Source organism: Poecilia mexicana, unplaced genomic scaffold (assembly GCF_051168715.1).
Source record: "Poecilia mexicana isolate PSO_F unplaced genomic scaffold, ASM5116871v1 scaffold_15, whole genome shotgun sequence".
In the NCBI taxonomy this organism is placed as follows: domain Eukaryota; kingdom Metazoa; phylum Chordata; class Actinopteri; order Cyprinodontiformes; family Poeciliidae; genus Poecilia; species Poecilia mexicana.
The window spans coordinates 17,859,435-17,880,943 of NW_028263384.1; the positions used below are offsets into that span (position 1 = coordinate 17,859,435).

Here is a 21,509-nt window from a genome sequence, read left to right on the forward strand (position 1 = left end):
TTTTATTTCTGGCAATATTATCACCAGTTATTAGCCTGGTCTGTTATTTCAACATTTCTTTTGTTTATGTTTTCTTTTAATGATAAGAGAATCTTGAAAATGTGCATGTAAAAGTGAATTTAGTGTATTCAGTGTCTGCATTTCTTTTTAAGGAATGAAGTGTAATGCCGTATGCAATGTGTCTGAAGTAATAAAATTGGTCTTTTTTTTTTTTTTTACTAATGAATATGTTCTGCTCTGGTCCTGATTTGCAGTGTTTATTAAATAAGATGACAAATGAAGTGAGGTAACTGAAAAAAAAAACAAGCTGCAACTGAATTTGAATGAAACTAAAACACTTATATTTAGAAATAAAAGATAAATAACCAAATAGAGGGCAGACTTAGCTGGAAATCACAACACTACATAAATTCACTCTAAGGTAAGGAGAAGCATTGCAGTGAAAAAGAATGACGACCAAACAGATCAATAATTACATAAATTGTTTGTACATCACTCCATGTTCTCTGCTGCTAACTGGTTTCACCTGATTTCAGCTGCTGTGCAGAAGTCTGGATGAGAAAGTGGACGGTAACTAGCACCGGCAATTTCTTCATCAAAAGAACATCAAACAAACATAAAATGTTTCAAACAAACCACTTTAAAACGATGTGCTCACGAAAAGAAAAGCAGCTGTTTGTGTGTGGAGTCGTGAACATGGGCATGTTGGCTAGACATAAATCAATGCTCAAGGCCTGAATTTAAATATGGTTCAGATAAAAATCTCAACATATGTATGAGGTTGAATACATATGCATGCCACACTTTAGAGTCCTCAGATTTTTAAGTCTTTTGCAGGTTTTTAGAACGTTTTCTTCCAGGATTTCCCCGTATTTAACTCATCTGCATCATCCCGTCAACTCCCATGTTAAAGAAAAGCTCACAGCACAATGCTGCCACCACTGTGTTTCATCATATCTACATCTGCATAGTCCAGACACAATATAAGCCACACCGCACTTGTAGATGGAAAAAAAAAGAAAGATGAAACGGCCTTGCATTATAAAAAAAATATCTAATGTTGACTTAAAACCTGTTTTAATACAAGGTGATCTCTTGGCAATACCTCAATATTAGCTATCTTAGAACATCAATTAACATTTTTAAATATACTCTCTAACATTAGGCTAATGTGCATAAGTCTAAATATGCATTTTATTGATACTGTCCTGTCAAATAGTTGAACTTTCTTACAATTTTTCATAGTGAATCCTTAAGCACTTTATTGGTCAGTGGTTAACACTTCATTGTTGTCATTTCTCTGTCAAGTTTACTGGAAATGGAAAAAAGTACACACTCACCATTTATGAAAATAGTTCAACTCTATGATGCTCTAAAAATACAAGGAAAATAACTTGTTTAAGATTCTCTAAGTGTTCCTGCTGCTTAGATTTATTATTTAAAAATTAAATTAAAGTAATATTCTTCAATGAAAATAATGACCTATGATTTAGAAGGGGCTGGATTAAATAAGCAGAGCTACTCTTTACACTCTTTTGCTTGACTGTAAATCAATGAGATTTGAGTTACATTTATGCTGTTTTACTTTATCTGACTTTATTTTGGCAATATGTTTCCCTTATCTTTTAGTTAAAAACCCATGTCATGTCTACATGTTCCAAATAAAAGGTAATGAATTAATCAAAACTGAAACTGAATTGAAGGATGGGGGTGGGAATGATGCGGATGATTTTGCTGCAATCTGCAATTTTGCCTCTAGATGGCACTGTAATAAATACTGTTAACTTAAATTGTACCTTTAGGTATATTTTACATCTCCTTTGTTTTAAATTTTTACTATTTTACAATTAAAGATTTCAGCCAGAGTTTGCAAAAAACATAAAAAATAAATAAATAATAATAAAAAAAATGCTATTATCCAAAACACAATAACTTATATCTGCGAACTTGCAGGATTAAAGAAAGAGTGATCATTTAAGTCAGGGCACAAGTGAAAAGGACCCATTGAGGAGTTCACCGGGCCATGCAGCACCGCTGCGGGCAGCGTCTGCAGCTGTGTCCGCAGGCGTCATCAGCCTGAAACCCTATCCTGCTCGCCCTGCCCACATCCGTGGGTAACACAGCCTTTTTTTGACTCACCACTTTCAGCCAGACAAAAAGAAAAACACGCTCCGAAAGTCTCCGAAATCCAGAATATTCTCTCTACTTGAAAAATCACTACAGCCTGCATAGTTGAACATATCTAAAACAAAGAGAAGTGGTTTTAGGTGTGTTCCTAAGCAAATGGACTTTCAGGAGGAAGGGGGGGGGGGGTAGTTTTGTGACACATAGGCACTTTTATCCCGACACTGACTTTGTAGAATAATAAACCCTACGATGCAGATGTTTAATGTATAAGTCACCCATGACGCCGCACTGAGTAGTTTTCTTCTCTAAAACACCGTTAGGCCACAACAGGACGATTGATGCGCTCCACGTTTCTAAGCTCGGTTGCATGGCAATGCGCAGCGAGCAGAAAGTAACAATGCCATAAATAATATCAGGGGACTCACTTGTCCAGAACAAAGTAGAGGTCAAACGCGCCCTGACAGGACATGGTCTCCTCCTCCTCCTGTTGCTCTCCCGGCGGCTCCCCTTCCACCGGGACGCAGAGGAGGAAAAATCCAAGCGAAGCAAAGGCGAGGAGCAACAAGCGAGCCTGTGTCCACGCCATCTTTCCAGGTTAGCACTTTACTTCTCCAACACTGCAACCACTCAGGATCTTCACATTTCTCTTTACTCGTCTGTTTCCAAACAGACTGTTGGGATTATTATTATTATTATATGTGTGTGCCTTCAAGGAGGAGTCAGCCCAGGAGGAGTGTTGCTCTGCTCAAGCCGGGCTCTTCAAGGCTTCTCTTTCGGCTGACGGGGAAAAAAAAAAAAAAGCATGAAAGCGGGGCAGGATGAAGGAGATGCGAGAGGAGAACCGAGAAGAGGAGAGGAGCGACACCCGAGGAGAGATGCAAAACTTCACTTTTTCCATTTGTTTCCAAAGGAGAATAAATCCTCTCTGTTCAAATTCGGGGGCAGATTGCCACAATTTGAAGCAACATAACACAAACGTAACAAAAAAACACATTTGCACGACATCTAAAGGTTTTAGCCTTGATTTTTTTATTTTCGTGTAATAATAATAAAAAATGTACACACATTAACAACTGACCGCAAGTAACATTGATTTTGTTATAGCTTTATAGATATTCATATATGACTTAATCACGTCATAGTTTGACATAAAGCAGTTGGGTGTATGAGGGTTTCCCCTGCCATGCTTATCCATTCATTGTCATGCGTTATAATATGCGCTTAATTTGTCTTCAACATTTCGCCCCAACATCAAAACCAGAAGAAGTGCGACTGATGTTTAAGGCAGAGACGGTCTAAGTCTGTCTGGGGCCCTAAAGCTTATTTCACTTGGGCTCCATTTCCACTTAATTTATTACATGAATACCATTAAATAAATTGTGAAGAGCCAATGTAATGCAGACTTGGATCAATCAGGAAAGTGTAACTGTAACTAATTTTATAATACTGTGATGTTCTCCATGAAGTGTGAGACACAGATTCAACTAGAAACTTACATCGTGACTGTTACCATATAAAACTGTTGACGTTTCAGTCAGCATGACTACTTATGTCCTAAATAAATGTAAAACTGGATCATTTTAAGCTCCTATATTTTTTCTTTTGAAGATGTTTGAGGTCAATAAGTGTTGTCAGAGGTTTGTTTTTGCGTTTTGTTGGCTCGATTAGACCACACAAAGCTGAGCTGGAGAAAAAAATAATAATTTCAGTCATTCACATTTTGCAGTTCACCAGTAGATTTGGGACGCAACTTATTTTCATGGCCACTAGGGGACTCCATAGGAGACCGGTAAGTTTCCAAACATCTGTGATTGTCACAAAAATAAAGAAAATCACTTTAACATGACAAGCTATCGCAAGTCCACGGTGACACAAAGTTAAATATATATCACAATACAGAGAAAGGTTGTCACCTTTGTGCTTTTACACTCAATTTTGTCAATTTTAGTCACAAACTATCTCAGATAACGGAAGTTTAATTGAAATTGGTTATATTAAACATTAATTGTAAGCTGTTCTTATTTCCAAATAATATATAAGCCAACCAACAAAAATAAATAAATAAATGATTAATTCTTCCACCAAAGCCCCTTAAATTTATTAAGGTCATTTGATAGTTGGAGAACTTCCAAGGAATCCTTTCCTCGGGGTTTTTTACTTTCTCATTATAAAACAAAAAGTTGGCTCAGAAACCAGCAGGATATTTAGGCCACTCCAAAATTGAAAGCTCTGATGCAGAATAATCATTAAATGCTCATTAAACAAAAAACATTTAGTTATGAATAATGCATTGGCCCTTTGGCAAGCCCAGACCCTGAAAGGCGCACACTATGGCAGCCAACTTCATTGCATTTTCTTTGGCCACACTCTGCCAAACTAACTGTTTTTATAGAAACGCGACCAAAAGGAGCGGTTCTGTTGTGCAATAGAGCATATGATCATTTTTCGAGCACAGTTAAAAAGTCATAATAACTGGACTGATTTATTTTACGCACTGTGAAATATCACAAAGTACAGACTGTAGCGCAGTCGCACATATAAGCACAAGGCTAAAATGAACACGACGAAGTAGGAATTTGCGTTAATACACTGCATTCCAGATTAATGCCAAAATCCTGTTTCCATATAGGAAACACTGTAAATACCGTATTATCACTTTAGATGCTGCAGCTAAAGGGGTGCATGAGCGCGTGCGACCGTGAGCGCGCACGTGTTATAATGAGTGCGCCGCGCTTCAGGCTTCAGTTTCCTCTGGGAGAGGAAGAGGAGAGAGGCAGCAAGTGAGGAAGAGCTCTCAGTCGGAGAAGGAACTTGTCCAAGGGAGCTTCGCTTCTGAGGTCCGCTTTGCACCTGCCGGAACCAACAGCATCCCTCCATGTTCGCCGGGTGAGTCCGTCAGCAGTATCCTTCATCCACGTCTCCTCTGCAGCAGGAACACCACGGACCAGTCACAGCCAAACCTGCTCATTATAGGAACGCTTTTTTTTTAAAGAGCGGCACCAAATTCTTCCTATAGGTTACAATATCGTATGTTCATATGTTTGTGTAAACTAATAGATCGGCATTTTGCATTTATATGTTTCAATGATCGTATAAAATGTTTTTTTTTTTTTTTAAAGCCGCTGAACTTCTCTTGCGCGCAGAGGAGCCAGTTGGACTCCACGGCAGATGCGGAGACAAAAGGAGTAACCGAGTGAAAAACCGAAACAAAGAACGTTAGAAATTATTTCACTCCAACACCAGCTGTGTCTGCCTCCCTCTGGGATTTTATTTTTTCATCAATATTTCAAAAGGATTTTTTCCCCCCGATCATTTGTGATCTGAAACCCAGTTCGCTTCACATGTTACAGATTTAAAAGATTTGTGTTCTATAAGCAAATTACTTGATGCACAGCTTTTATCCATGCCATTTAGATATTATTTGATCGTAAAAATAAATAAATAAGTAAATAAATAAATAAATAAATAAATAAATAAATAAATCAGTATCTGATTCTGATGATTCTTCTCCAGCTTAGCGATGGATCACGCTCTCCAGACTCGGTCCATCTGGTCCACTGACACTAAATTCCTGCAGCATCCAACGGATCTGAACACCAGCGTGGTGGTGACGCGCTGCATCCCTGCAGGAACGTGCTTTGGTCCGTGCGTCCTTCAAAACACTTTCTACGAAACCATCGCCTTTATTGCCCAGAAATGCAGCGACAAGACGGCCAAGTCCTACATGTTCAGGGTGAGTCAAAGGTCAGGCAGCGTGTACAAGTGGACTTCAAACGACTTATATGTGAACTTTAAAATAAAATAATAATACAAAGTGGCATTAAAAACAGCAGCCACAGCAAAACAAACAATAATAAATAAAGTCGCCCCTTTTGGTGTGTCGTGCCAACAGGTCGACCCAGAGGCCATGCGCAATTCAGCTCTGGTGTTCTCCTGGCTGCGGCTGGTGCAGGCTGCGCGTAACGCAGAGGAGCAGAACGCGGAGGCGTTTCTGAAAGCGGGTCAGGTGTATGTGCGCACTACGCGGGACATTCAGTCTGAGGAGGAGCTGCTGGTGTGGTACGACCAGGAGCTGTCCGACTTGCTGGGGTTCACAGACATGATCAAAGGGCTGAACGGAGGTGAGAAGCAGCTTTTAGTGAGTACCGATGTCTATAGGCTGCTTGGATGGATTGGATTAATTAAAGGGATTTAAACAGTGGTTCAGACTGATATTCAACAGCATTTTGAGAACTTCCTTTTATACATAACGGTGATGACAGTGGACAGCTGTGTAAAGGCTATTTGCTGGTATGTGTGTAGATGTTGCAGCTGCACATTAGATCCAGAAAAAAACAAAAGACAAAACAGATACAACTTACATTTTTAACAAAAGATGTCTTATGGACTTTATACACAAGATCAACGTGTTAAATGGAGGTGAGATGGATCTAGTTTATAAGCATAAGTTCAAGCTGCACCAAGGTTTTTTTCTCGGTTGCTTTGGGGAATTTTATTAAATAGTGGGATTTCTTCATAAGGACTGCGCTGTCCAGCCAGACTGAAATTTAACATGTTTGTGAACTTCAGTCTCTTCACACACAGTGGACAGCGAATCAAAGGTCTTCATCTTGTGTTGCACATGCAAATAAGCCAAATATTAAATAATCATCTCTCCATTAAAGTGGATGTCATCCATCACTGGCATTTTAACCAGCATTTTTTTTTTTTTGCCAATGCTAGAAATACTATTCTTGTTAATACACCAAGAGTAGTAACTGTTTCTACAGACGCTTTTGCTGTTAGGCTAAAATTTACATTTTTAATAAAAATATTTATTCTATACATAAAAATAGATGTACATACACACGCACATTTTAGTCTTTTTGTACTTTATTTTAGTTCCTCTAAAGTTAATGTCTTTATGCTGGGAGTGAGCGAGACTGAAGTCAAATTCTTTGTTTCTGCGCACAATCATGGCAGCTGGCTACATGAGTTTATCGGTCACTATATTTGCTTTGTGTCTTGAGCTACAAACAATATTTGTGTTACTTTTATAGAAATATTTTTGTTGGAACTCAAAGTTCACACAGAGGGTTTGAAGAGCCTAATGGAAAGAGATGAAGGACTGAAGAATAAATAGGAACGCCCAAAGCAAGAGGTTAGGGATGAGGATGCATTTATGACTCCATTAGTTTAACAGCAATATTTTAGCATATTTCAGCCAGTGCACGGTATGTTTTGTTTGTCATATTCGAAAGTCTAAACACACCAAGTGAAATAAATAAATAAATAAATAAATAAATAAATAAATAAATAAATAAATAAATAAATCCCAAGTGATGTTATACATGCATTTTTTTTTTCTCTTTTCTAGAATACAAATGCGGGAGATGCAACCAGATCTTCAAAAATCAGAATCCATTCGTGGCTCATTGCAGATTTCTGTGCACCCAATCGAAGAGCGACGCCTGGAACCGTGAGGTCTATGAGCTCAAGCACGTGGAAACCAAGAGGCATCACCGAGTGACCGACTTCCACAACATCGCCAGAGATCTAGAGCAAAAAATATCTGGAGGAAGCGACGAGGCGGAGACTCCCTCCAGAAAGAGAAAGGACGAAGATGCTCCGGTCCCCAAGTGGCGAAAAACGGTTCTGTTAGAGAAAACGAATATTTCAAACGATGAAAATGTCACCCAAATGGGTAAGAGCTGCGACCAGGCTGCGGATGATTCCTTCTCCTCCTCTTCCTCTCCTGACAAACTCAAAGCTGACAGGGTCAAAGCAGTTCGTGCGCCACGAGGAAGCGCTGATTCAGCTGAAGTTGGAGAAGTCAGCGCAGCTTTTACGCACCATAAAGTGCCTGACACACGTTTGGGGACAGGGGAAGGATCTGGTGTGCTTTCGAGTGGCAACAGCGCGTTTTCTCTGGTTCTGTCGAGCAGCCAGGGCGAGCAGAAAAGCGCGTTTTGTAAACCTGGTAAAAGGACATCTGCTTTGAACCAGCAGATCCGACTAAGCAGCGCTCCAACAGCCCCCTCTAGCCGCGTGGATGAGATCACTGACGTGTTCACCAACAGGACTATTCTGGGATACAACAACCTGATGGCATCCAGCATCGTGGGCGGTGACATGCAGACTTTGGCCTCCCCGATTCCATTAGGCAACGCTTTCCATTACGCGCCGGAGCACTGGTCCAGAAACCTCCAGACCACATCCGCCCTCACGGTCCTCCCGCCGACCTTCACCTCCTCATTCGGCGTGTCGGTGCAGAACTGGTGCGCCAAATGTAACCTGTCCTTCCGCATGACCTCGGATCTGGTGTTTCACATGCGCTCTCACCACAAAAAGGAGTTCGCGGCGGAGTCTCAGGTGAGACGTAGGAAGGAGGAGAAACTCACCTGCCCGATTTGCCACGAATACTTCAGAGAGAGACACCACCTGTCGAGACACATGACTTCTCATAACTAACAAAAAAGAAAAAAAAAGAAAAAGATTAATTTAAACTTGAAGACTTTGATGTGTATAATGAATGTATGTAATTAAAGACGTGTCCGTTACAGTTTGTCCACCAGATGGCAGCAGAGGGACGCGTCTGTCTGGTGGCCCTGTACGTTAAGCAGTTTAACAGATTATTTTGTGCCTTATTGGACTCAGGAGGTTGAAAAGATCTCCGGGAAAGCTGACGATTGTTGAAAATGTCTCTGTGCAGTTTCTCCTTATATCTATCAGCTGTTCTTTTTTGGAGTCGCACACGAGGTGTGGCTTGAGTTTGCTTTTAGAAATCAAATGTTATCAAAAAGTTTTTATCTTGTCACTAAAGAGCATTAGTAATTCTATAGTTGAACAAGCAGCCAAATGAGTCAAACATTTATGCAATTATTTTTTTGTTTGCTGAAACCACTCAGTGAAGGTCTGTACATTATACAAATAAAGCTCAAAGTGGAAAGAACAAGAAGAAAGTTTCATCAGGAGGTTTCATACTTCATAAGAGCTCAGGTGCAGAACTTCCGAGAAGTCTTCTTAGCATACATCAGTTGTTAGAGAGGATGAAAAAAAAAGGTTCTCAGAAAAAAATAACTAAATCCATTAGATATTATATGGAGTATTGTTCAGTGGACGCAACAATGGAAGAAGGTGAAGGCCCTCTAGATCGACATGTTTTCTTAACAGTTTTTATCAGCTGTAGAGCATAATAATCAAAATCAAGTAAACATTTGAAATAAACCATTTTGCGTGGATATTAAATGTCAGCTTCACTTTCTGAATCGAGGTAACATTTAATACACCGTATTACTGAGATGTACCTGTAAAACAGGATTTGTAATACAAAATGATTTAATTATGTTTTTTTTTTAAAGTTGAGGCTTCCAAATTTTAATCTGGATCAAACAGAACAAACAGAATAGTTATTTCAAAGTCCAAATTATAACCAGAAAAATCCAACATTTTTTGTCTTTAATGAAAAGCATAGCTGTGGTGAAAACAAAAAGATTTGTTCTTAACATATATTTATCTAATTAATAGGATTCTTAACAGGAAGAGGAGCCCAAATCAAATACTATATAAGTGCATGAGGACTTAAGCAGAGTTAACAGGTAAATTATACATTTTATTATGCATCGATAGAAGCTCCACTGCTTTGAATTTGTGATTGAAATCCTGTCTACAAATCAGCTTGTTGCCTATTCAGACTTAACTCTAGAATAACCTCTCATGTGAATGTAAAACGTTTATGACAAAGACCCAAATATGGGGCTAAATGGGGGCCATAAAATTTGATCAAAAGAAAAAATACAATCAATCTGCAAAAAGATTTGAAACGAAAACAAAAACATCAAATGAAACTGAAAATAAAGATTAGAAATCGAAAGAAAATGTTTTGAAATGAAAAAAAAAGGGAAACTAAAAAAAAAAGTTCAAAAATACATTTCAGATTCAAGGTTTTTATTTTCAGATTTAATTAAAGTTGTGAATCAAAGCTTGCTTTATTTGAAAATTTGAGATGGATGAAAGTAATTATGGTCAATCTTTAAAAGTTAGAAACAATCATTTTAATCTTTTTGGGGCTGAATTATAGAACATGCAGTGAAAAGAAACGTTTGTTACTGTTGGTTTAATTTTGAAGCAGCTGAATTTCTCCTTGGATGAGGAAATGTCTCAAAGAAAAATTAGCCAGTTCATATTTTTATACAATTTCTACACATAGGATGAGATTTCTTAACATTGCAGCTACAGACTCACCCGATTAGACAGATTAAGCAAAAGAAACAGTAGCTTTTGTACTAATGAACAGAGGTATGGCTCTGAGCTCAATAACCAGACCATTTCATCCAGGTACAGAAAATTCTCTGTTGTCTAATAATTACTTTATTGCTCCCCTATAATTTATCCATAATGCTGTAGAAATGTACATATTATTCTTGGTTCCCCACTTGTCTTGTTTCACTTTGGTTTCTACACATATTGGCCCATTTGCACAAGTCTGCTGTGGTTTTCTGGGCTCTCCTGTGAGAGTGATTGTAGATGACATGCAGTTCACTTTCTGATGGCAGGATGGAGGCAGACACTGTAAGAGGATCAGTCAGGAAATAAGTAAAAAAAAGGGAAAAAAGTAGATATTTTACTATAGTGAGGGCTGACACACTGAAGCTTTGACATAAAGCAAACATGATTTATAATAGCTCTAATTGCAGCCATCATTGCAGTTATAATGGTGGTTGGACTATAGTTCATTCATAAAATGCTTAGTTTATTGCTAAAAACTTCCGGTTGTTAAAAAAGAAGCAGCATTTTCTCACCCTCGTCAATTTTGGTTTCATACTGCAACATATATTCACAGTGATGTCTTTATTTTACCGTTTCATCATTAGATGCAATGACACAAAGATGCCCTTTGCCATTAAGTCCTTTAATATGGTTTTCTATAATGTTTGCCTGGTAATCCATAGAATGAAGTGACTAATAGGCATTGTTTCAAATTTGAAAACAACTAACACTTCACTCTTGTCCATGCATAAATACATTATAAACTGGGACTTAAAAGATATATTTCCAAATTAAAGGCTAAACTAAGTAAATAGGCATTTTGATATTTACAGAAATTAGAAATTACAGTTACAAATTACAACTTTAGTATCAGTTTGTGCCACGTTAGATTAAATATATAAATCTGAATTGGTTAACATAATAATTTACCAAAAATGATATAATACCTTTTGACTTAAGAAGGTACTAACTTATTTTTTATCAGCACTTCTCAGCAGACAAAGATATAATCAGAACAAGTATTGCAAAGTCTCTTCTATACATACCCATGATCCATGAACATGGCAAAAATACCACAAATTTAAATTTGGACAGCAATAATTAATCACATTAGGGGCTTTTATATCCTTCCTCTCTGAAACATGTAGCTATCTTTGGGACAGTTTTCTTTCCAGGTGTTTTACACATAAAACATTTCGTCATTATGAACAGACGTATCACACTGATGCTGTATTTCTGAGTAGTAATTGGACAGTTAATAAAAATTGGGCCTCTTTTCCTGTTACTTTTTTCTTCTGTGAGTAAAAGGGATAAGCAGATCATCTCGACACAAGATGATCTGTCTGCAAGCATCTGCAGGAAGAAAAGAAACACACTTGGAAATGCTCTTTGAATGAGCAGAAAAAGGAGGAAGTGCTCTATGTTTTGAAGTTCAAGTGGCTGACGTCCTGATGGCTGAAGGCTTGCTTCCTCCATCAACCATTTATCCGTAGCAGCCCACATCCGTCACATTATTCACTGGACGGCTGACGCCTGACGCCTGAGTCTTTGGTGTGGGGCAAGAATGGGTTCAAAGGGCCCACTTCTGAGAGGAACCTTCCTGCTTTTGTACACCAGTGATGCTAAAACCATGATATCCTTTTTGTTTTGCTACAAAACGTCAGACTCTGAAATTTCCAAGAACAAAACAATACTGTGTAAAATAATAATATTACTGCAAGGCCAATGGATTAAATTATTTTTATTCTAATTCTTATAAGGCAAAAATTTTTCATAATTTAAGCAATACACAAGTAAAAAAAAAACAGTATAATCTGAAAAGTAGCAGTACATAATCTATTTATTGTTAGAGTCATATTAAATCAGATTTCACATCCAAAATACCAAGCAAACAAAAAGAAAACAACTTACAAAACACATGTTTTTACTCTAAGATTCTTGAAGTGTTAGAGGGGAGTTGCTGGGTGTGAAGTGCTCTCTACAATTTGTTTCTTTATACAACATAAACAACATATTGTCTGCAAACATATGAAGTATGCACAAAATTGGAAATGTTTAATAATCTTGTTTGCTGAATGAGCTGCCAAATAATAATGTGCTTTTGTAGTCAAAAATTTCACCTCCACCAGTATTCTTACTCCATTTTACATCTCATCATATTGGACACACAAACCTGGGTGTATTTTGATGAGATTTTAAGTGACAGACCAACATAAAGTAGAACAAAATGTGTGAGGATGTGTGTGGAAATGATTACATGGGTTTACTATTAGTTTTATTATTGCTTTTTAAAAATAAAAGTATGAAAAATGTGGTTTGGTCCATCAACTCAATATAAAAAGAGCATGGAACGACTGCCAACCTATTCAAAGATCTGACATCAACCGGAACAATATAAGTTTTGTGATCCACAACTCTGGCAATAATGGAAGAATGGGAAGAAAATATGCTAAACAAACGTCTTGAAAAGTTCAATTTACAATTTACTGCAAGGCATTCAGGGATATGAAGAAACTCATTCTCGTCAGATGAGATTTAAAGAGAGTTGACTGTCCTATGGGGGTAAGGGGCTGACTTAAAATGGTGAAACATGTTTAAAATGGTGAAACATCATCCTATTGGAATGCTTTTATTCAGCAGGAAGAGGGAACTTGCCAAGAGTTGATGGGAAGAAGATTGGATCTAAAGATGAGGGAGTTCTGTAAGAAAACCATTTGAGACTGCAACAAACCTGCAATTAGGGATGAGGATCACCTTCTAGGACACCGACGTTAGACATTCAACCACAACCAAAATTGGATGGCTTAGATCAAAGAACATAAATGTATTAGAATGACTTAGTCAAAGCCCAGAACTAAATGTTAAATTTGAAATTGCTTTTCAAAGATGCCATCCTTCCAGTTTGCTGTGTTTGATGGATTATTATGCAAACACAGATCTAGGTCTCTAGAAGTTGGAAGAAACCTAAAAGTGGTTATCTGACTCTGACTGAATACAAATGAACACCACACTTTACATAGTTTTATTTGTAAAAGAAAAAAAATAAATCAATAGAACCCGATCTTGTATTTCCACTTCGCAAATGAGAGTTTTGTATTGTTCTGTCATATAAAATCCCAGGGAAATGCTTTGAAGCCTGTGGTTGTATTGGGAACAAATTTTAAAAGGTTCAACAGGTATGAATACTTTTGCAGTGCATTGTAAAACAAAACCACAAACTCAACATGAGCTGTGTTTAAAAACGTTCTGCTATTAAACAGGAAAAACATCTCTTAAATGCTCTACTGAACTGACTGCATTCAGCAACATATAACTTATGGGTCTTCTTGGAGATACAAAACACTCTCTGTGCTTCTCCTGTCAGTGCAGAGGTCAGTCAAATTCAATGGAAGCGATTCCTTTACATCTCCCTTATTCTTGAAGGAATATTTCAGAGTAGGGTGGCATTTTTTGTCCAGCATCAGGAAACCTGTTATCCGATGCACAGTTGCACAGTTCTGCCACCTTTACACCTGTTGTTTCTCCCTTTTTTGTGTTCTCCCCTCACCACTGTTCTATCGGCAGGAGCAGGATTGGACAGACATGTTGGGGTAAACCTTGAGTACCAGGTTTCTGGATTCTTCCTGGAAGAGCACAGCCAGGGGACTCATGTTTTCTGGGACACAGCAGGGCTCAGGAATCCCAGAGATGATCCCAACAGCTCGGACTATGCTCTGTATGGTGGCGTGGTTGGATGGCCTGGCAGCCTGATAAGGTTTAAGAAAAGAAGAAACATGCAATTGTGACCAGGATATAAGACAATGTAGAAAGAGACAAGAGAAGATGTTGGATGTGTGTACTCCTACCTGAGGCATGGGAAAACCACATGCACCAGCACAGTAATAGGCATCGAATGACTCGGGGGCTATGACCCATTCATTCCAGCCAATATCAGCAAAATCCACTCTTAGGTTCCTCCTGGAACAGCGTCTGTTCTGGCCCCACTGCCGTCTCCTGGCTTTCCGCATTGTTTGTTCATCAAAACTCAGGACAGATGACTGAGTGTGAACCCGGCCCTTGTGTTTTCCCTGATTGTTCCGCTCATTCTTCTGTCTGTCACCAAGAGAAAGTGTTGGACTCTCTTTGAGGGTACCTGAATCGTCCGTTTTAATTTGTGCTATTCTTTCAACTCCTTTGAGGGTCTGAGGTTCAGCTTTGTCTCTCTCTTCTCTGGCCCTGTCTTGACTCTTCCCCGTCTTTTCTTTCCTCTCTGCTTTAAACTTCGGTTTGAATGCGAGGTGCCAGTTGATCTCCCACAGGTCCTCTTTTCTGTATTCACTGGGTCTGAGGTTGACGTAGGGCAACTCGTTGTTCTGAATGGTGTCAGGGAGCGGATCCGTTTGCCTTCTTATGCGTCCCTTCAGTCTCGGTGAGGAGTTAGACCTGTGCAGGACTTCTGCTCCCTCACTTATTGGGTCATATCTCTGAAGGCTAGCAGCAACACTGTTTGGCTCTGCTAAAGCTAGGTCATTGGCATACAGTAACAGGTAGGGCATGCTGACAACAGAGAAAACATCCCCTTGTTTTTTATGGGGCTGTTGTCCAAAGTCCAGTTCCAGCGACAGCAAAAACTGACCCCTAGCTTGAGCTTCCTTTATTACCTTGGTCACATCTTTCATCTGCCAAACCCCTTTCCTGTGGGGGTAAAAGGTCACGTTACCTAGAGATGACTCCACCGGCTCAGATCTAACCTCTGACCCAGAAGAGTGGGAGCGAAACATCAAGCTGATGGGCGGAGAAGGTTGTGTGAATGCGGAGTGACATGATGGACTCTTGAAGCGTTTGCAGAACCAGGGTCTTGTAAGTGTGTGCTTATCTAGCAGGAAGTGGAATGTTGCAGAGAGGATGGCCTCTGATTCCTGAAGGGTTGTTAGGTTAAGTCTGTACACAATCCTGTGGTCAGCAAAGTCTGTAGAAACATTAAATCATAGAGTCAGCACAAAGTCATTGGAGAATCAACTAAGATTTATGAATAAAATCACATTATTAAGTATATTTATGCAAATATGTTTATGTTCTATAAGTAACTAACTCATTTTTTAAAATGCACAATTTATTTTTAAGTTGATCAGAATTCCTTGGAACTTTTAATCAGTTCGTGCTGACTTGCTGCTTGCCTGGGCAAAAGGCTTTCTTTTGTTTTCATGGCAAACTTAAAGTAAACACAAGTCAGCTTGACGTAAGCTGTAAGCTGGGATCAGTAAGCTGTAAATTACACTATGCACAGTGCAGAACAGAGCCACAACATTTTACCTGAAGGTGAGAGCATAGTGACTGCTGTGTGTCTCTGTGAGTCTTTTCATGGTTCAGTTGGTGTCCATGTAGAGGAAGTCTTAATGGGGACCAGCTATTGATAATGTTGACCCTTCCCTGGTTTTAAATAGTAAATGACCTGTACTTGTATAGCACTTCACGTTGCATTCATGCACACATTTACATGCTGATGATGGCAAACTACTGGATAGTAGCCACAGCTGCTGTAGGTCATGTTTACAGAGACGATGCTGCAATGCACCGACGACACCAGGCCTCTGACCACCACCAGCAGGCAAGGCAGGTGAAGCATGTTTCCCAAGTGTCTTGCAGAACAAACTCCTACCACCGTCGCCACCATCATCCCAAACTTGATCATCATGCCTTTAGCATCACTGGACCAAATGTGTCTTTATATATTTTTTGAAGTTTTGTTTCTGAAGCCCTAAAGTGGAACCCCTTTTGCATTAACAAATTAACCAGGATCAATTGAAAATGAGAAGCTGAACCACGTTTGAACTCGGTTATTTGAGATTTTTTAGATTAAAGGCAATACATTTAGAAAAAGGAAAATCTCTGAGCCAAAGGCACTTATACGTGGTTAAGTTCCCCCCCCAAAATAGGACAAAGGCGTTTCCTTACTTTGCTACATGACTGAACCCTGAAACTCTTGAGCAGCTCTTTGGTAGGATGTGAGAAGGTGTGCCTTTAAGAGGAACCAGACTCTGGGTGAGCGGCAGGCTGCATATTCATGATCAACATTAACTTCAACAGCAGAGTTATTGTTCATTGTGTAAGAGTTCAGCGGAAGTGTGGACTGAGTGAAAAGATATATTTTACCCCGAATTCAGCCTGCATATGGAAGTGCTTATCCTCAGTTTCAGTTGAAGCTTTCCTTTAAGCTTGCTACAGCCTGCTCAGTCACTGAGATACAATCAACTTTTTCAGCAGTCCTCAAACCATTTTGAAAAGTCTCTTACATGTCTCCTTGGATTACATCGAGCCTCTGCAGTAAAAATACACACATGTTATGATATGCTATCTGAGAGCTCTGCAGTGTATAAATGAAGAGTCGCATTAATAAAAACAGCTTCAGACAGAGAGGAAAGAATGCGCATTAAGCCTCCTGTTTCCAGGACGTGGAGTCGCTCGTTCCCCTCAGGACCAACTAACTTAAACACAGAAGCCACGACAGTGACCCTGCTCTGCGCACATATCTGCCTGCCCCTGAGTTTTGTTTTTTTTTTTTAAACTGTATTCTATTTTACTGCACGTGGCTCAAACGCATTCTTTCGAGTCTGTCTAGGGTAATTGATCGGACCCTGCATGCGAGTGGCGCCTTTGCTTCCAGAGCCCCAATGAACTCACAGCATCCTGAAACTATTTAAACGCATTCTCAGACTGATCCAAAACAATCCTAGATATTTAGAGTGCAGAACCGGCCTTAGATTGTTTGGGGCCCAACGCAAAAAAGTTTTATTTGGCCCCCTGAAACTATTTAGAACGATTTACTGAGTAAACACATATGTAAATAAACGTGGAGGCAAGTTTTTTTTATCTGAGTTATTCCGATGGTACGGGAGTCTTGTAGCAATTCTAATTTATTTACTCTAAAAATGTTTGTTATATTACATCACAAATGTAACTGAAATACCATTGAATGCAAACAATTAATCCCCTCCAAAAATGATTTAACTAGTGTCATGCTTTCTTATTCTGAATGCTTGTAATTTGTTTTGACCAACTAGACAGAACTTTACAGTTTATGTTGGCAACAGAAACGTGGAGGCACATTTTCATGATTTGCCTCCTCAAATCAAATTTTCAAATCAAATTTTCATGATTTGCACTTGATATAAGTGCTCTTGATATAAAGCACTTATATCAAGAGCTTTAACATCTTGATATAAGGAATGAAGATGCTAAAGCTCTCAAAAGGTGGTGGGGCCATAGTAGCAATAGAAAAAAAAAATTGAGAAGAATGCAAAATTAGTTAAATAATTTCAATATCTGCAGGTTATAAGACAATTTCTTGTTTCACTAACAAAAAATTGCTAGAAATAATGCATTGACTATTACAATGTCAATAAAATAAGACTCCTTCACAGACACAATAAGCTGCTGAACTGATTTTCAACATTAATTTATGACTATTAATGCAGACTTTAATACACTAATTTCTAAGAATTATTATAAAACAATCAAATAATTAAAAGCTTCTTTTTAGGTTACACCATTTCTGGTCCACCAGTCACACTGATGCAAACTCTCCGGGTGGCGGTAATCCCTCGAGAGTTCACTTTTGTTTTGAGTACTGCTGCACTTCAAGGCTACAGCATCATCTCAAAACATCTTGCTGTGAGCATGAGCTTTAGAGCCACTACTTGCTACACAAGTCCTGGTGCAAGTTCAGAGACAAAATAAGTAGTTATATTTTTGATGCGTTTGCATGATATGTTTCGACTTATCTATTCAATAGTATTTGGAATGAAAAATAAATATAGCTACTGTGTTAAGTATTGCTACTTGATGCCTCTAATTCAAGACAGTTTTATTGCATCCCACCACTACTGTGAGCTTAACACTTTCCTCCACATGATCTCTTATTTAGTCTTTCAATTTTTCTTTTTTGCAAACATGATTTGGAGCTTTGTTCATGTATGACTTGGGCCGGCTGGGCGTCTGCATTTTGAGTAGCAGCTAATGGAAATAACTGGGGGAACTTCTCATCCTGCACATTTAGTTCTTTGCAATGCATTTTAAAACACGACTCTTATTTTTGCTGCACAGCGTCTTCTAAATTGCTTCATTTGAGCACCCATGCGTCATGCAGGTGAGCTTGTTTACACACCTTGGATGGCTCTGAAACTCCTGATAGTGTTTCCTTCTTTCAGGCGCTTTTCTCTGTTATATTTCTCGTACAACCTATGCATATGCCGGGAGAGCATGTCCTCATCAAAGTCACTTGAGAGCTGGAGGAAGCCGGTGTCTCCGGTAACCGATGCAGAGGCCAGGACGCAGATCAGCGTCAGTAGAGACAGGTGCGAGGAAGTCATAATAAGGACTGCCGTTTATGGGCCGAGAACGATCCAGCAAAAACTCCAAAAATATATAAAAAAGAGGAAACGTGCAGAGAAATGTCCAAAACGAATCATAAAAACAATCCACGTTGTATAAAAGCACGACTTTCCCCTATGCGCTCCGTGCGCACTCTCTCTGCTCTCTGTCGGACTGTGTGGGACCTGGATGCTGGATGGGTTGGTCCGGGCAACAGTTGGGGCTGGTACTTTAACACTTGTGTGATCGCCAGCGGCTTCCAGGGGGGTTATAGCACTGGAGCGGCAAGAGGCGATGACGCACAATCCCGTCAGCCAACGGGGTCCCTGCACAGTCAAGAGCCAGAAGTGAAGGTCATGAGGCTGACCCCCTTTTCTCCCTGCCCGAGATGTTAAAGAAGACGATGTTATATTTCCTTGCATGCGGTTTTGGATCTCTTTTTGAAAACAAAATTTGAACCCATTTGGTCAACTGAAATGCTTTTTTTTCCCTCCTTGCGGGCAAAGTAATTCTACCTCATAATTTCCAGCTCTCCACTTTATTTCCAGTAACTGCTTTTGACATGGCCTCAGTCACACATAATTAGCATAGAAACACCTACAATAATAGTCCGACCAACAACCGGGGGGGGGGCTATTGTTAGAGCAGGCCGCTTGGCATTGTGTACAGTGTTTAAGGTGTTTATGGTGTTGGCGCTGAATTTGTTCATTTCAAGTAGCACACTGGCTTCAAACTTGTAACACTTTGGTCTGTGCTGCATGCATTTTTGTATGTTTGTGCTCACAGAGTGTTTAATCTAGTGTCTGGGGTTCTGTACCAACAATGCTTGTTTTGTGGTGGTGGTCTCCAGCAGAGAGGCTGTAACTAGCTGGGGCCTCTCAGGTCATTTCGCAGAAACACTGTGTGAATCACACACACACACACACACGCACACACACATACACACACGCACAGAGGACTACTCAATACCTTTGTGGCCCCCAAGGGCCGCGCAGAATACTCCTTTTCACTATGTTCCACACCAGCGTCAGCTCTTAAATCGGGACCTCTCTTAGGGCATCCATGTGTGTTTGTGTGTCCATGCATGCTTTAGTGACAGTAGAGTAGCTCACTGAAGTGGCATGCTTTATGGTTTTGTCATACCGCACAAACACATCGGTTTTCCTTTTCCCATCTGGTGTTGACTTATACTGAGATGAAAAAAAAACCATGATTAACTGCTGTGGTCATTTTACTGAATACATGCAATCCTCTCCCCCACCCTGTTTCATCTTTGAAGAGAAAAATCTAGTAAGATGATTGACCCCTCTTATGTAAATTAGGGCTTGTGGCTATACAATATTAAAAAACATTGCTGCTGTTTCTCTTGAATTAACTATACATAAAAACTGAAAATAGTTGCGCAACAACGAGCTGATGCTTTGTGATTACAAGTCGTAAAACACCGGGGCTGTCTTGTTGCTCTCTTCTGGTGAAGAAAGCAGAAAGTAAACAAAGAGGTTAAGAAGGTGCAGGATTCAGAAAAAAGTTTAGCCTTAGAGCACATGCAACATGCATGAGCACAGGAAGGAAAGTTCAAATGTGAAGAAAAGAGCATGAAATGGCCAAAGCGTATAACTGTAAATACGCACAATGTGGTCACTGATGTGCTTTGAAAAAGTATTCAGACTCCTTGCGGATTTCATACTTTGTCACATTTCAACCAGAAATTTTACAGTATTTTCTTAGAATTTTATGTCGCAGATCAACAAAATGTGGTGTATAATTTTGAAATGGATAGAAAATGAGAAATGGTTTTACATATTAAGATCTAAAAAATGCACAGCGAGTTTGTATCTGACCCTTTTAACTCTGGTACATCAAAATAAGGTTTAGTGCAAGCAATTACCCTTTAGAGCCTAATTAGTAAAATGGGTCCACCTTGGATGTTAGTGTTTAGTGAAACATGGAGCGGATCACGGCTATTCTTCCTCAGGATCAGGAAAGCTGATCAGAGGAGGTTCATCTTCCAGGATCATCACGGAAATCTTAAAGCACATCCATGTGTTAGACACAATCAGAATCCACACCTAAAGCAAAAAGATAACCTGTGGCAAGACTTACAGCTGTTACCTCAGCGAAAGGTGGTCCTAAAAATTATTAACTAAAGGGATAGAAAAAAAGGTTTTAAACCACGGATGCTTTTCTTTCCACTTCAAATGTATGCACTACTTTGTGTTCGTCAAATCTCAATAGAATAATTTGAAGTTTCTGTGATTGTAATTGGACAATATGTGAAATAAAAATAAGCAGGATGATAACTTTTGCAAAGCAGTGTAGGTACCAAGAGGTGAAATGTTCTGCTGTGAAAATTTACATTTATTTAAGTGAAGTGACATTTAAAAAAAAAAAGAAAAAAAAGCAAATTAGAACACAGTTAATATCTGCTCAGATGATCCCAAAATTTAGGCCACTAATCAGTGACCTAAGAAATTCTACCAACATGGTTGCATGGATGCATGAAATGACTAAGGTTTCTGGGATAGATGGTTTATTACTGAAACGTTAGAAGAACTGGACATCACTGGCCTCTGATCTCGCCAGCAGCACTGAACTCCTGTTGTATCTGACTCCTCAGGCTCTATTACAGGGACCACACTGTGCTACAGTTTGTTCAACATGGAGGTCCTTTTTCAGTGCTGTCCAAACCAAACAGGAGTTGTGTTTGACTCTCAGTGGGGGAATCGAGCGTTGAGAGGAATTAACCTTCCGGCATGTATGAGACTGTGTGTGGTACAAGTAGCGAT

General features: G+C 39.3%; 3 protein-coding genes and 1 long non-coding RNA gene across 4 annotated transcripts in view; 2 read left to right on the forward strand and 2 right to left on the reverse strand.

Annotated features, from left to right (window-relative positions):
- The window catches only part of antxr1d (ANTXR cell adhesion molecule 1d), a 28,334-nt gene extending 25,453 nt beyond the window's left edge, over positions 1–2,881 (reverse strand). The window contains exon 1 of the mRNA XM_088013515.1: positions 2,553–2,881. Within this exon, the coding sequence (XP_087869641.1) occupies positions 2,553–2,713 (161 nt within the window). The 5' untranslated portion in view covers positions 2,714–2,881. The remainder of the gene's footprint in view (positions 1–2,552) is intronic.
- Positions 2,585–3,703, forward strand: LOC148155318 (uncharacterized). Its single transcript, XR_015765548.1, has 2 exons — positions 2,585–2,721; positions 2,841–3,703. It is a non-coding gene; the product is annotated as an uncharacterized LOC148155318 (long non-coding RNA).
- Positions 3,704–5,637: 1,934 nt separating this feature from the next.
- On the forward strand, positions 5,638–9,068 carry znf488 (zinc finger protein 488). The gene is made up of 3 exons (XM_014982507.2): positions 5,638–5,860; positions 6,020–6,248; positions 7,484–9,068. The coding sequence occupies exons 1-3, from the start codon at positions 5,648–5,650 to the stop codon at positions 8,575–8,577; spliced, it is 1,536 nt and encodes a 511-aa protein (XP_014837993.2). The 5' UTR covers positions 5,638–5,647; the 3' UTR covers positions 8,578–9,068.
- Positions 9,069–12,100: 3,032 nt separating this feature from the next.
- Positions 12,101–19,084, reverse strand: gdf10a (growth differentiation factor 10a). Its single transcript, XM_014982509.2, has 3 exons — positions 18,518–19,084; positions 14,220–15,322; positions 12,101–14,120 (listed from the first exon to the last, which is right to left on the reverse strand). The coding sequence occupies exons 1-3, from the start codon at positions 18,720–18,722 to the stop codon at positions 13,929–13,931; spliced, it is 1,500 nt and encodes a 499-aa protein (XP_014837995.1). The 5' UTR covers positions 18,723–19,084; the 3' UTR covers positions 12,101–13,928.
- Positions 19,085–21,509: the final 2,425 nt, after the last annotated feature.